The sequence below is a fragment of the Bombina bombina genome, chromosome 1 (assembly GCF_027579735.1).
Source record: "Bombina bombina isolate aBomBom1 chromosome 1, aBomBom1.pri, whole genome shotgun sequence".
NCBI classification, from domain to species: domain Eukaryota; kingdom Metazoa; phylum Chordata; class Amphibia; order Anura; family Bombinatoridae; genus Bombina; species Bombina bombina.
The window spans coordinates 928,464,159-928,480,737 of NC_069499.1; the positions used below are offsets into that span (position 1 = coordinate 928,464,159).

General features: G+C 39.2%; 1 protein-coding gene across 2 annotated transcripts in view; it reads right to left on the bottom strand.

Annotated features, from left to right (window-relative positions):
• CENPT (centromere protein T) overlaps positions 1 to 16,579 on the bottom strand; it is a 264,213-nt gene that overhangs the window by 172,784 nt on the left and 74,850 nt on the right. For both annotated transcript variants that reach the window (XM_053698357.1, XM_053698271.1), the window contains exons 8-10: positions 4,253 to 4,906; positions 3,000 to 3,212; positions 1,792 to 1,950 (exon numbers count right to left, since the gene is read on the bottom strand). In XM_053698357.1, the coding sequence (XP_053554332.1) occupies positions 1,792 to 1,950; positions 3,000 to 3,212; positions 4,253 to 4,906 (1,026 nt within the window). The remainder of the gene's footprint in view (positions 1 to 1,791; positions 1,951 to 2,999; positions 3,213 to 4,252; positions 4,907 to 16,579) is intronic.

The following is a 16,579-nucleotide window of genomic DNA, read 5'->3' on the forward strand; positions in this document are numbered from 1 at the left end:
AATCTCTTAGGTATAGGAAAAACGTCAGTACTCGCCGGTACCGCAAAGTATTTATCCAACCTACACATTTTCTCTGGTATTGCAACAGTGTTACAATCGTTAAGAGCCGCTAAGACCTCCCCTAGTAATACACGGAGGTTTTCCAATTTAAATTTAAAATTTGAAATATCTGAATCCAATCTGCTTGGATCAGAACCGTCACCTACAGAATGAAGCTCTCCGTCCTCATGCTCTGCAAGCTGTGACGCAGTATCAGACATGGCCCTAGAATTATCAGCGCACTCTGTTCTCACCCCAGAGTGATCACGCTTGCCTCTTAGTTCTGGTAACTTAGCCAAAACTTCAGTCATAACAGTAGCCATATCTTGTAATGTTATCTGTAATGGCTGCCCAGATGTACTAGGCGCCATAATATCACGCACCTCCCGGGCGGGAGACGCAGGTACTGACACGTGAGGCGAGTTAGACGGCATAACTCTCCCCTCGCTGTTTGGTGAAATTTGTTCAATTTGTACAGATTGGCTTTTATTTAAAGTAGCATCAATACAGTTAGTACATAAATTTCTATTGGGCTCCACCTTGGCATTGGAACAAATGACACAGGTATCTTCCTCTGAATCAGACATGTTTAACACACTAGCAATAAACATGCAACTTGGTTACAATCTTATTTAACAAAAAACGTACTGTGCCTCAAAGAAGCACTAAACGATTAAATGACAGTTGAAATAATGAACTGAAAAAAACAGTTATAGCATCACTCTTTAAAAACAACACAACTTGTTAGCAAAGGTTTGTTCCCATTAGTAAAGTAACACTAATTAAATTTTAAACATAAAAATCACAGAGCAACGTTTTTAAAACACAGTCACTACATAAGTCTCACAGCTCTGCTGAGAGAATCTACCTCCCTTCAAAGAAGTTTGAATACCCCTGAGTTCTGTTAGAGATGAACCGGATCATGCAGAAAATACAAGAGTAACTGACTGGAATTTTTTGATGCGTAGCAAAGAGCGCCAAAAACGGCCCCTCCCCCTCACACACAGCAGTGAGAGAGAAACGAAACTGTCATAATCAAAACAAGCAAACTGCCAAGTGGAAAAATAATGCCCAAATATTTATTCACTCAGTACCTCAGAAATGCAAACGATTCTACATTCCAGCAAAAGCGTTTAACATGAATTAAATACCTATTAAAAGGTTTAATGTACTTTTACAGAGTAATTCCGGTGAAATACCATCCCCAGAATACTGAAGTGTAGAGTATACATACATGTCATTATAACGGTATGGCAGGATTTTCTCATCAATTCCATTCAGAAAATAAAAACTGCTACATACCTCAATGCAGATTCAACTGCCCGCTGTCCCCTGATCTGAAGCTTTTACCTCCCTCAGATGGCCGAGAAACAGCAATATGATCTTAACTACTCCGGTTAAAATCATAAGAAAAACTCTGGTAGATTCTTCTTCAAACTCTGCCAGAGAAGTAATAACACGCTCCGGTGCTATTGTAAAATAACAAACTTTTGATTGAAGTTATAAAAACTAAGTATAATCACCATAGTCCTCTCACACCTCCTATCTAGTCTTTGGGTGCAAGAGAATGACTGGGGGTGACGTAGAGGGGAGGAGCTATATAGCAACTCTGCTGGGTGAATCCTCTTGCACTTCCTGTAGGGGAGCAGATAATATCCCAGAAGTAATGATGACCCGTGGACTGATCACACATAACAGAAGAAACGTCAGTTAACACTGTCTACCTAAAAGAAGAAACATCTCGTTTCTTACCTTCACTCTCTGTTTCTCCCTCTTCAATTTCTGCCCCCTCTTCTCTCTCATTATCAGCATCTTCTACTGTCCGTTCTTTGGTTTCTTCTTCCACGGAAAGCTGAACACTCTTCCTCTTTGATATGGACACAGAGGATGACTTGATAGTAGACATGGGCCCTTTGAAAAACCACAACAGTGATCAGACCATAATAGCTCCATTTGTTGGATTAGTGTTCTGGTTTATGGGAAATATTTGTATTGTGTAAGATTAATGGTTTTATCTTCCTCTGAATTACCCATTGTTACTCCACTCATTAAATATGGGAAATTCACCAGTTAAGCCATTTGTAACTAGGTCCCTTTAAAGCTTTCAGTTTAATTTTAAATTAAAAAATCTAAATTATGATGCCATAAACATTTGTATAGATTCATTGTTTGTGAGTTATTAAAACATAACATTTAAAAGTGTTCCCAACATGCTTTGTGCTTTTGCGCAAATTAAGTGTTTGGACCACTGTTGTTGCATCCTTCCAGTGCTGGGAAGTATGGACCAGCACTCACATTTTTATATATGTGAAACTGATTTACACCACGAGTGGAAGAATGTAACTTAAAACTTACTTTTATTAAATATTAAAATCATGTTTAAAAACACAGACTTAACAAACATCCTTGTATTGAACCATGGAATAAAGTAACTATCATGCTGTGTTGGTGGGATAAAAAGATTATTTTTCTACCGACTGCTGTGATCTCTAATATATGTAGTAACAGTAATTCAAAATGACTGAGAAAAATACTTCCCATTCCCCATCAAAATTAGTGTTGCCCTGATTATCAAATGAGCACTGTACCAATAACTTCTGAATACATACAGCTCACAATATTAAATGATGTTATAGCCCATCACCAACTAAGGGCTAGTTTCCATTGAGGTGGTAAATTATGGAAACTGGTGATAAAAACCATTTACCTCCATTAAAGTTCATGAAGAATGTTTATGTTACCACCAGTTTCCAAATTTTACCACCTTAATGAAAACTAGGCCTTCGTTTTATCCTTTTACAAGGTTCTAGTTACAAAACAAGGACAGATATGCCACTAACACGTTTCACCGTGTTTTACATTAACCACTGTGTGTATTGTTAGGATGTAGCTCTTAGGTAAGGCTGAGCCAGCAAATACACAAGGCAGTAATAGGTCTGAATATGTAACATGGTTCTTACCCTCAAACTGCTCTTCCATTTCCTCCGGTTCTTCATCATCAGTCTCCTCCACAGTCTGCTCTTTGGTATCTACTCTTCGTGAATGCAGATCACTCCTCCTCTTTGTTACAGATGCAGTTTTCTGAGATTTCTCTGTGAGGCTTTTGGAGATTTCAGAATAAGTTTGGATATTGGAATTCTGGATTTGGGAATGTGTGCCTGTACTGATAAAAACTAGACAGAAAAAAAAAGTGAAAAACAAAATGTATGCTTATTCATTTCTTTCATTATGGTGAGAGTCTATGAGACCATCACATGTGGGATTACACTCTAGTCTACTAGAAAGAGGCAAAAACAACCCTACATACTAAAGCTTTAATCCCTCCCACTCTCCCAGAAACCCACATGTGATGTTCACATAGACTCTCACTATCTTATGAAATAAAATAAAAATGTAGAGGTTTAGGCCTCCCTAAAGTATGGGCATAGGCAGGCTACCATGATACAGAGAATTTTAGATTGGTATTTGCATAAAGAGAATCCACTCAATATCAGCAGAATTGAGAATAATGTTGAGGAATCAGTCACAAAGTTGAAGTTACGCCGTAGCTGGATATTTCAACAAGACAATGACCCAAAACACTGTTCAAAATTTACTCTGGCATTTATGCAGCAGACCAAGTACAATGTTCTGGAATGGCAATCCCAGTCCCCAGACCTGAATATCATTGAAAATCTGTGGGGTGATTTGAAGCGGGCTGTCCATGCTCTGCAACCATCAAACCTAACTGGACCATTCCTACTTGCAAAACATCTCCAGTTCAAAGTACCTTCATCCAGACACTCATTACAGGCTATAAGAAGAGTCTATAGGCTGTTATTTCTGCTAAAGAAGGTTATACTAAATATTGATGCAATATTTCTGTTGGGGTGCCCAAATGTATGCACCTGTCTAATTTTGTTTTGATGCACATTGCACATTTTCTGTTAATCCAATAAACCTCATTTCACTACTGACGTATTACTGTGTCCTTCAGTTATTTGATAGATCAAAATGAAACTGCTGATCCAAACACCCAATTATTTATAACTGAAAATCAAGGAAATTATCAGGGGTGCCTAAACTTTTGCATATGACTGTAGATACTTATAGATTCCAAACAGGTATACTAACAACATCAAGAAAAGTAAATATTACAATTTAGTGTCTAAATATTTATGTACAATGAAAAACATCTTCTGTTCTGTTTTGTAAAACCAAACAAAAAACTCACCACTATCTGTAAAATCTTGCGTCTGAGGCAAAACCTCTGTTATCCGACCTTGGGAAGAGTCAAACCGTGATGAAGAGAGGCGAATGTCTTGCCTTTTCTTGTTTGAGGCTGTCATCCTAGCGACATGGAGAGCTTCTGTACTAAACTGGGAAATGTTTTTCACTGGAGTACCCATCACCACTTCCTCCTCAGCCTCACTCATTTCTGCAGATCTTTCAGCCTCTTCCTTTTGTACCTGATGTTCTTCCATATCAAGACAAGCTGTAGACTTTATAGACATCTCTCCCCCAACCCCATCAGCTTTCCTCAGCAAGTCTTCCGTTTTCTCGCTTACAAAACCTTCTGTTTCGTGGTCTTTATTTAAACCCTCCTGGTGTTTATCAGACTTTTGTAGGCGTTGGTACTTTGAAGTCTCTACCCCTTCATCATTCAATTCCATCGGTTCTTCTGCTTTCTCCTGCTCCTCATTTCCTCCACTGTCGTATGACAGTTTGTGTTCCTTTATTCCTTCTAGGTCAGAAATGGGACCCAATTTATTCTTCCGTGGAGAAAGATCATACAATTCTGTATTCATGTCAGCATTCTCATTTGGGGGGGTAGATGGAGGAGAGGAGTCTTCTTCTTCAGTTGAATCTATAAAACAGTCTTGAGAGCCTATAACAAAATAGAGAAATGAAAGATATTAAAGAAACAATTTGTCTACAGCTATCTATCTAGCAAAAAATGCCCTACACATAGCAGCAGTTGCATAAGCGAGGCTGCAATTTGTCACTGTTTAGTACATGGAGCCCATATAATGTAAGTGATTAATTGGGGTTATATAGACAGAAGGAGATGGTTCAGTTCACTTAGAGGATGGGCTAATTAGAATAGTATGAGAGAATGTTCTTATTGTGTTATTTTAAGGGGATGTTATTTGCTTCTCAAACTAAGCGGGTAATTAAAATTACATGGGTACGAATAGTGGGGAAGTAAAGAGTGAGTAAGGAAGTTCCACAAAAAAGGTCAAGTGTGGCAAAAACAATGTAGCTGGGCATGCGGCCACCAATTGTGGAAGGGGAGAGACATAAAGTGAGCATTGATGGCAAATAGGGCTGCACGATGAATCGCGAATGCAGTTATAAACCGCTATTAATCACCGCAGTTTTAAAACCGTGAGAGTACACGATTTTAAAAAAAAATCTTCAGATGTGTCTGTACTGCATTGATTTGTATGTGATTTCTTGCAAACCAGCTCCATCAAGTGGTTGCTTTTAGCACACATTTGTAAAATGGCTGTTTTATTTTCACTGCTGTTTGATCTCAGTAGCAGCCGATCAATCTATAGAAGTCTAAAAGCAGAGCCCATGCAGGAGAGTCAAGAGGAGGGAAAGCCACTTCTATTCCCCCCTAGGGACGTCTGCAGTCTGAAACATAGGGTATGTAATCAATATGGAACCTCCCACACAATCTCCTGCTCTCTGAGAAACGGCTCAAATACATAGCAGATGCAGTTAACCCCATGGCTGCCAAAAAGGCTAAAACCGCAGTCCCCTCTGCTAGCTAGCTGCTGGGTTAACTGCATCTACAATTTATTTGATATCAGCAAGGCCACCCACCCCTACTGCTATATGCCTGTATTGGATTCCTGGACAGGAGCAGGGCTCATTTTCTATAACAAATACTTATAATAATAATGTATATTAATAATATATATATATATATATATATATATATATACACACACACACACAGGGAGTGCAGAATTATTAGGCAAGTTGTATTTTTGAGGATTAATTTTATTATTGAACAACAACCATGTTCTCAATAAACCCAAAAAACTCATTAATATCAAAGCTGAATAGTTTTGGAAGTAGTTTTTAGTTTGTTTTTAGTTATAGCTATTTTAGGGGGATATCTGTGTGTGCAGGTGACTATTACTGTGCATAATTATTAGGCAACTTAACAAAAAACAAATATATACCCATTTCAATTATTTATTTTTACCAGTGAAACCAATATAACATCTCAACATTCACAAATATACATTTCTGACATTCAAAAACAAAACAAAAACAAATCAGTGACCAATATAGCCACCTTTCTTTGCAAGGACACTCAAAAGTCTGCCATCCATGGATTCTGTCAGTGTTTTGATCTGTTCACCATCAACATTGCATGCAGCAGCAACCACAGCCTCCCAGACACTGTTCAGAGAGGTGTACTGTTTTCCCTCCTTGTAAATCTCACATTTGATGATGGACCACAGGTTCTCAATGGGGTTCAGATCAGGTGAACAAGGAGGCCATGTCATTAGATTTTCTTCTTTTATACCCTTTCTTGCCAGCCACGCTGTGGAGTACTTGGACGCGTGTGATGGAGCATTGTCCTGCATGAAAATCATGTTTTTCTTGAAGGATGCAGACTTCTTCCTGTACCACTGCTTGAAGAAGGTGTCTTCCAGAAACTGGCAGTAGGACTGGGAGTTGAGCTTGACTCCATCCTCAACCCGAAAAGGCCCCACAAGCTCATCTTTGATGATACCAGCCCAAACCAGTACTCCACCTCCACCTTGCTGGCGTCTGAGTCGGACTGGAGCTCTCTGCCCTTTACCAATCCAGCCACGGGCCCATCCATCTGGCCCATCAAGACTCACTCTCATTTCATCAGTCCATAAAACCTTAGAAAAATCAGTCTTGAGATATTTCTTGGCCCAGTCTTGACGTTTCAGCTTGTGTGTCTTGTTCAGTGGTGGTCGTCTTTCAGCCTTTCTTACCTTGGCCATGTCTCTAAGTATTGCACACCTTGTGCTTTTGGGCACTCCAGTGATGTTACAGCTCTGAAATATGGCCAAACTGGTGGCAAGTGGCATCTTGGCAGCTGCACGCTTGACTTTTCTCAGTTCATGGGCCTTGGTTTTTCCACACGCTTCTTGCGACTCTGTTGACTATTTTGAATGAAATGCTTGATTGTTCGATGATCACGCTTCAGAAGCTTTGCAATTTTAAGAGTGCTGCATCCCTCTGCAAGATATCTCACTATTTTTGACTTTTCTGAGCCTGTCAAGTCCTTCTTTTGACCCAATTTGCCAAAGGAAAGGAAGTTGCCTAATAATTATGCACACCTGATATAGGGTGTTGATGTCATTAGACCACACCCCTTCTGATTACAGAGATGCACATCACCTAATATGCTTAATTGGTAGTAGGCTTTCGAGCCTATACAGGTTTGAGTATGACAACATGCATAGAGAGGATGATGTGGTCAAAATACTCATTTGCCTAATAATTCTGCACTCCCTGTGTGTATATGTATATGTGTATATATATATATATATATATATATATATATATATATATATATATATATATATATATATATATATATATATATATATAATCTGGACAAGTAATAAGCACTCACTGGATTTAAGCACAGCAAACAATTTATTAGGCAGACACGTTTCGGGGCATTCACCCCTTCTTCACCCCTGAAGAAGGGGTGAATGCCCCGAAACGTCACTGCCTAATAAATAGTTTGCTGTGCTTAAATCCAGTGAGTGCTTATTACTTGTCCAGATTGAATATTTTGTTAAGCACCCTGGTCTATGTTAGGGTTGGCAAGTGAGAGTGCACTAATTTGGATTCAGTATATATATATATATATATAAATATATATATATATATATATATATATATATATATATATATATATATATATATATATATATAAAAAAGGACTGTACGATTAATCGCATATGCGATTTAAAACCGCGATTAATCGCCTCTATTTTAAAACCACGAAGAACTGCGATTTTTTCCTACATAAAAAATTTCTTTAGAAGTGGCTGTAATGCATTGATTTATTTGTGATTTCTTGCAAACCAGCTCCATCTAGTGGTTGCTTTTAGCACACATTTGTAAAATGGCTCTTTTACTTTCACTTTCTGTTCTGAGAAGCAGCCGATCAATCTAGAAATCTAAAAGCAGAGCCCATGCAGGAATGAAGAGCAGAGAAAGCCACTTACTTATATTTCCCCCTAGGGACGTCTGCAGTCTGAAACTTAGGGTATGTAAACATTATGGAACCTCCCACACAATCTCCTGCTCTCTGAGAAACGGCTCAAATACATAGCAGATGCAGTTAACCCCACGGCTCCCAAAAAGGCTAAAACTGCAGTCCCCTCTGCTGTTGGGTTAACTTAACTGCATCTACAATGTATTTTATATTGGCAAGGCAGAGCATTTCTGAAAGGAGCAGCCCCCCCACCCCTACTGCTATATGCCTGTAATGGATTCCTGGACAGGAGCAGGGCTCATTTTCAGTCAAATTAAAATATTTTAAAAAGAAGAAGAAAAAAAATATTTTATATATATATATATATATATATATATATATATATGTATGTGTGTGTATATATATATATATATATATATATATATATATATATATATATATATATATATATATATATATATGTATGTATGTGTGTGTGTGTATGTGGCTTACACTGCTTCATTTGTTAATCATACCACTGTCCACAGTTAGAATGACTGTCCAAGAAAACATGACAATGTTATGTGTCATAAGACCTAATAACTGGCTAGTGGCTACTATTTAATCACATCACAGGCAGCAAATTTTATTTTAACTATTTTGTGGTTTGTATTTGTATGCTCCAAGAGTGTATTGGACATTGAGAAACATGTACATTAAGATCTTGTAGTGTTAAATAAACTTTACAATGCAAAATGAAGGTGTCATTTATAAGAAAATTGTGATTAAATTGCAATCGTCGTCTTTTTTTAAATCGCAATTTTTTTTTGCCCATATCGCCCAGCCCTAATATATATATATATATATATATATATATATATATATACACACATACATACACATACACACACAGATATGTGTGTGTAACTGTGTATGTCATTTAAAAAAGCACAATGTTATACACTTTTGTGCACTAGATGGTATTCGTGTTTGCATAACGTATTACATTCTTAAAGGGTCATGAAACACTTTTTTTCTTTGAAGAAGCAGCAGTGCACTACTGGGAGCTAGCTGAATGCATTGGGTGAGACAATAACATGAGGCATATATGTGCAGCCATCAATCAGCAGCTCCTGAGTCTACCTAGGTATCCTTTTCAACAAAGGATATCAAGAGAACCAAATAAATTATATAATAGCGCAAGTGATTTTAAACAATTTACCATTTTACTTCTATCTGAATCATGAAGGATAAAAATGTGGGGTTCATGTCCTTTGAGAGCACTCTTGCAAAAATGTTACCGTATAGTGCTCCAGAGACATGCATTCTATCTACCTAGGTATGCTCTTCAACAAAAGATATTAATAGAACAAAGTAAACTTGATAAAAGAAGTACATTTTTTAAACGTTATGGTGTAGCTGAATCCTGAAAAGGAAATGAAACACAAAATTGTACTTTCAAGATTAAGATAGATCATGCAAAATAAAATAAAAATATGCTTACCTGATAAATTTCTTTCTTTCCGGATATGGAGAGTCCACGACGACATTCAATCACTAGTGGAAATAGCACTCCTGGCCAGCAGGAGGAGGAAAAGAGCACCACAGCAAAGCTATTAAGTGTCACTCTTCTACCCATAATCCCCAGTCATTCGATCGAAGTGAAATGGAAAAGGAATAACACAAAGGTGTAGAGGTGCCTGAGGTTTAATAAAAAATAACTGTCTTAATAAAGGGTGGGGTCATGGACTCTCCATATCCGGAAAAAAAGAAATTTATCAGGTAAGCATAAATTATTTTTTTTTCCCTAAGATATGGAGAGTCCATGACGTCATTCAATTACTAGTGGGAACCAATAGTCAAGCTAGGATGAACAGGGAGGGAGAACAAGACAGGCAGACCTAAACAAAAGGCACCACCGCTTGAAGAACCTTTCCACAGAAGCTTCATTTTTGAAAGCCCAAGAAGAGGAGACTGCCCTAGTGGAATGAGCTGTAATTCTCTCAGGAGGCTGCTGTCCAGCAGTCTCATAAGCAAAACTAATCATACTTCTCAACCAGAGGGAAAGAAGTAGAAGTAGCCTTCTGACTTTCCTGAGAAACAAACAAACAGGGCATAAGACTGGCGAAAATCCTGTAGGTAGAATTTTAGAGCACGTACAACATCTAAGTTGTGCAACAGACGTTCTTTATGAGAAGAAGGATTGGGACAGAGAGAAGGAACAACAATTTCCTGATTAATATTTCTATCTGAAACAACTTTAGGAAAAAACCCCAATTTAGTACGAAGAACCGCCTTATCCGCATGAAAGATAAGGTAGCGAAGCCGAGAGTTTCGAAACTCTCTGAGCAGAATAGATAGCAATAAGAAACAAAACCTTCCAAGATAACAACTTAATATCTATGGAATGCATGGGCTCAAACGGAGCCTGCTGCAAAACGTTAAGAACAAGATTAAGGCTCCAAGGAGGAGCAACAGGTTTAAACAAAGGCCTGTTTCTGACCAGGGCCTGACAAAAAGATTGAACATCTGGCACATCCGCCAGACGCTTGTGTAACAAAATAGATAATGCAGAAATCTGACCTTTTAGATAACCGACTGAAAACCCTTCCTGGAGAAAAGCCAAAATTCTAGGAATCCTGACCCTTCTCCAAGAGTAGCCCTTAGATTCACACAAAAAGTATTTACGCCATACCTTATGGTAACTTTTTCGAGTAACAGGCTTGCAAGCCTGGATCATGGTCTCAATGACTGACTCAATCCACGCTTAGACAGAACTAAGCGTCCAATCTCCAAGAAGTCAGCTTCAGAGAAACGAGATTTGGATGGAGGAATGGACCCCGAGTTAGAAGGTCCTTCCTCAGAAGAAACCTCCAAGGCGGCCGAGATGACATTTTCACTAGGTCTGCATACCAGATCCTGCAAGGCCATGCAGGAGCTTCTAGAATTACTGATGTTCTCTCTTGTTTGATATGAGCAATAACTCGTGGAAGGAGCGCAAACGGAGGAAAAAGGTATGCTAAACCGAAATCCCAAATAAACGCCAGAGCATCTATCAGAGCGGCCTGAGGATCTCTTGACCTTGAACCGTATCTTGGAAGCTTGATGTTCTGCCGAAACGCCATCAGATCCAACTCCGGCACCCCCCATTTGAGGGTTAACCTGGAGAACACCTCCGGATGGAGAGCCCACTCCCAGGGATGAAATGTCTGTCTGCTCAGGAAAACCGCTTCCCAGTTGTCCACTCCAGGAATGTGGATGGCAAATAGACAACAATTGTGAGCTTCCACCCACTGAATAATCCGTACCACCTCCTTCATGACTAAGGAACTCTGAGTTCCTCCCTGCTGGTTGATGTAAGCCACTGAGGCGATGATGTCCGACTGAAACCTGATAAACTGGGCTAAAGAAAATTGAGGCCAAGCCATCAGAGCATTGTAAATCACTCAACTCCAAGATGTTTATGGGGAGAGCAGACTCATCCCAAGTCCATAGTCCCTGCACCTTTAATAAGTCCCAGACTGCTCCTCAGCCTAGCAGGCTGGCATCCATGGTCACAATCACCCAGGAAGGTCTCTGGAAACATTTTCCTCTGAGACAAATGGTCCTGAGAAAGCCAAAACGGGAGAGAGTCTCTTGTTGACTGGTCTAGATCTATCCTCTGAGACAGATCCGAATGGTCTCCGTTCCATTGTCTGAGCATGCATAATTGCAGAACTCTCAAATGGAATTGAGCAAGGGGAATGATGTCCATGGAAGCGACCATCAGACCAATTACCTCCATACATTGAGCCACTGATGGCCGAACAGAAGACTGAAGAGAGAGGCAAGAGCAGAATTTGGGATTTTTTGACATCCGTCAGATTCCTTATTTATGAAAATATTTCTGTTATGGTCCCTAAGAAAACCACCCTTGTAGCTGGAACAAGGGAACGCTTTTCCAGATTCACTTTCCAACTGTGGGAATGTAGAAAAGACAACAAGATCTCTGTATGAGAGTTCGCTTGTTGAAGAGATGGTGCCTGAACCAATATGTCGTCCAGGTATGGCACCACTGCAATTCCCCAAGACCTGATCACTGCCAAGAGAGCTTCCAGAACCTTTGAGAAAATTCTGGGAGCTGTGGCAAGGCCAAACGGAAGAGCCACAAATTGAAAGTGTCGAGAAAGGCGAATCTCAGGAATTTGTGATGATCCCTGTGGATGGGAACATGAAGATATGCATCCTTTCCATTTTGGAGGACGGTACCCTGAGAAACTAGTTGAGGCACTTTAGGTCTAAATGGGTCGAAAAGTTCCCTCTTTTTTGGAACCATGAACAGATTGGAATAGAATCCTAGACCCTGTTCCCTTACTGGAACTATCACTCCCAGGGAGGTAAGATCCTGAACACAGTTCAAGAATGCCTTTCTTTTTACCTGGTCTGTAGATAATCTTGAGAGGTGGAATCTGCCCCTGGGAGGGAAAGTTTTGAATTCTATTTCGTAACCCTGAGATACTATGTCCACAGTCCAAGGATCTGGGACATCTCTCTCCATGCTTGAACAAACAGGGAAAGTCTGCCCCCCCCCCACTTGATCCGATCCCGGACCGGGGGACGACCCTTCATGCTGACTTAAGACTCAGCTAAGGGTTTCTTTGATTGCTTCCCCTTATTCCAAGACTAATTGGGCTTCTAAGAAGACTTGGATTGCTCCTGCTTGGAAGAGGGAGAGGAAGACTTTTCACCTTTGAAGTTACGAAAGGAATGAAAATGTATTTGACATTGGAGTCTTTTCTTCTTGTCTTGCGGTAGAAAAGACCCCTTTCCACCCGTAATATCAGAAATTATTTCTGCCAGACCAGGTCTGAATAAGGTCTTACCCTTGTAAGGAAGCGCTAGAAGCTTGGACTTCGAGGTAACATCAGCTGACCAAGATTTTAGCCACAATGCATTACGTGCTAGGATAGAGAAGCCAGACATCTTGGCTCCCAGTCTAATAACTTGCATGTTAGCATCAGAAATAAAGGAATTGGCTAGTTTGAGAGCCTTAATCCTATCTTGTATCTCCTCCAACAGAGTCTTTACTAAAATTGATTCAGACAAGGCGTTGCACCAATAAAATGCCGTACTTGCTACTGTGGCAATACAAACTGCAGGTTGCCACTGAAGACCTTGATAAACATACTACATCTTCAAATAAGCTTCCAGCTTTTTGTCCATGGGATCCTTAAAGGAACAGCTATCCCCTATAGGGATCGTAGTTCTCTTAGCCAGAGTAGAAATAGCCCCTTCTTCTTTAGGCACCGTGCACCACAAATCTTTAATGGAGACAGCAACAGGAAACATCTTTTTAAATACAGGAGACGGGGAGAAAGGAATCCCTGGCTTCTCCCATTCCTGTGAAATAATCTCCGTCACACGGTCTGGGAAAGGAAATACTTCCACAGAGGAAGGAACATCATAGTATTTATTAAGTTTACTAGACTTCTTAGGGTTGACAACGACAGAAGTATTGGAGTCGTCCAAAGTAGCCAATACCTCCTTTAACAGTAGACAAAGGTTTTCAAGCCTAAATCTGAAGTTTACTTCATCAGTATCAGATGAAGGAATAATACTGTCCAAATCTGAGATTTCACCCTCAGAGGCTACCGACGTATCTTCCTCATCAGACTTATGAGGGAGGGCATCCTGCGTAGCAGTAGGTGGAACAGAAACCTTACTATCTGAATGTCTAATTTTCCTCTTGCATTTTCCCAGCATAGGAAAAGCAGATAATGATGCAGATACCGCAGAAGATACCTGTGCAGCAAAATCTGCAGGCAAATAAACTCCTCCAGGAGACTGAGAGGAACTGCAGGACACGCCATAGAGGCTTGGGACGTTTGAGGAGAACAGAAACCTTACTATCTGAATGTCTAATTTTCCTCTTGCATTTTCCCAGCATAGGAAAAGCAGATAATGCTGCAGATATACCGCAGAAGATACCTGTGCAGCAAAATCTGCAGGCAAATAAACTCATCCAGGAGGCTGAGAGGAACTGCAGGAACACTGTATATGACGCCATAGAGGCTTGGGATGTTTGAGGAGAAAGCTGTGGCATTGCCTGAACAGCATCATCCTGAGAGACATTGGACTCAGAGGACAACAATTTAGCTTTAAATTGAAGAGTTCGAACTAAGCATGCAGCACATAATTGCATAGGCAAAACAATTTGTGCCTCAAGGCATAACAAGCATTTGTCAAAAGACACAGTCCATAATACTAAATAAAAAATTCCCCAAATTGTAGAAATGTTTTAAATACACTGTCACGTTAAGAATTTCTAATACTATAGCCGCTAAACATTATACAAAAATTATTTCAAATAATAAACCAATCAGGCCCCCTACACCTCCGACAGGCTGAGGTGCCTTACCGTAATACTTATACAAAATTTGGCTGGCAGAAGTCTCTCAAATGATCATATAGTAGATCAACACTGCAGAGACTGAAATTCAATGACGTCGCTCTGCTCCGTAAAATATCCGACAGCAGAGAGAAGTCACATGACCAGCAGAGAGAGGAAAATATGCAGCAAGTAAAAGGCGCGTTTCCCTCTGCCTACAACACCAGAGCTTAATTTACACAAACGCTCAAGCAGTCTGTCAGTTAGCCTATTCTAGCTAGGCAAGCAAAGAAAACCCAAGTTATGAAGGAAAAGAAGTGATAGATTGCGCTGGAAAAAGAGGGTATGGCAGGTGTGTTAAGATAGGACTTCCTCTAAAGATCCCAAAGAGACAAATTTAGTATGCAAAGAGAAAACACACCAGCGCCAAAGAATGGCTAGTATACCCTAAAAAACACAGAGTCTATGTATAAATGAATAAAGGTATGTGTTTATTACTGAACTTTAAACATAACAATGCAGGTTATAAAATAAGATAAGAGAGAATCAAGGATTATATACGCTGAGAGATATATCTCACTCAATCTAATAAACTAAAGGAAGTATAGGTTGGCCAACCTTAAATATTAAAACATATGTATTTCTATAAAAAAGCAGTTATTTAAGCTGTCTTAGCATATGAATACAACAATAAAAAGTGGCATATAGTACTAAAAAATAATAGCACACTACAATAAGACAGTATAGATTAAAACTGTAATTAGGACCTAAAACGATATAAGTAAAAATATATAGCAGAAAATCTGGGGATATTCAATCAGTGCACAGAACACTGGTGAAGTAATCCACTTATATACGTGGTTCAACACAGTCTTTGAAAAATATAAGAGGCCTCTTAGTATATAAAATGAAATGAATGTTCCTGTAGCAAAATGTATCAATAGATGACAGGCGGTTAAAAATGGTAGTGATAAAAGTTCTTATTTAACCATATGCAGCTGAATGGTACCTTAATAGATCATCCGATACTGTCCATTCAATGTGGAATCACTGTGTAGCTTTTAATGGAAGCTAGGCATAGGGATCCTTATGTTCTGAAGAAAGCCGATCGTGAAGCCGGTATATAATGTTCAGCGTTCTCCCGCTGTGAACCTGCAGAGTGCGCGCCTTCTCCGGAAGGGTCTCTGATTGGTCCTAACTTCATAGCTGGAAGTGGCCGCTTGCGATGAGAATACCGGCTCTACGGCTTCAGTGTAAAATATCTCCTAAGATGTCTTTAGACGTCCTCTGTGATTTCCTTAGGTTGTGGAAGTATTGCAGCAACGCGTTTCAACTGAGAATACTCAGTCTTTGTCAAGCTGCTTCTCAATGTCTCTATGGGGTTTAAATAGCCCCTAGCAATTCGCTAAATTAGTACACCTAAATCATTCAATTAAAAAGTTGGGACTTAGTCTAAAAAGTATTACAAGGTGAATTTTTAAGCAAGCATATTGAACATAGTTAACATACCTAGTATATTTTAAGGCATAGCAATTTTAGCTAAGTGTTATCAGATAAATTAAGATTAACAAGATATATGTCTGGTTAGATACAACATGTACTGTTAGAAGTACGATAGTGATAGATAATGTAAAACCGATTAGAGCCATGAGCGTATAGAGAAATGATGTTCAGAAAAAGTATGTACACGGAAGTATTATGTATTTTGTAGGAATGTATAAAAAGTGTCATAAATAATATGTTAAAATTGGAGATTCTAAGACAATAAGATATAAGGGGGATAGTGAATTGAGATATGTTTAATTCGACACAAATTTCACTCAGGAATTTAAAAAACAATTAAGATTAAAATCTAGATTTAACCCCTCTGGTTTTAGTGTTCGGAGTTCAAAAATCCATTTAGCCTCATTTTGCAATAATAAGTACTAGCCATTCTTTGGCGCTGGTGTGTTTTCTCTTTGCAAAGAAAACCCAAGTGCCATATT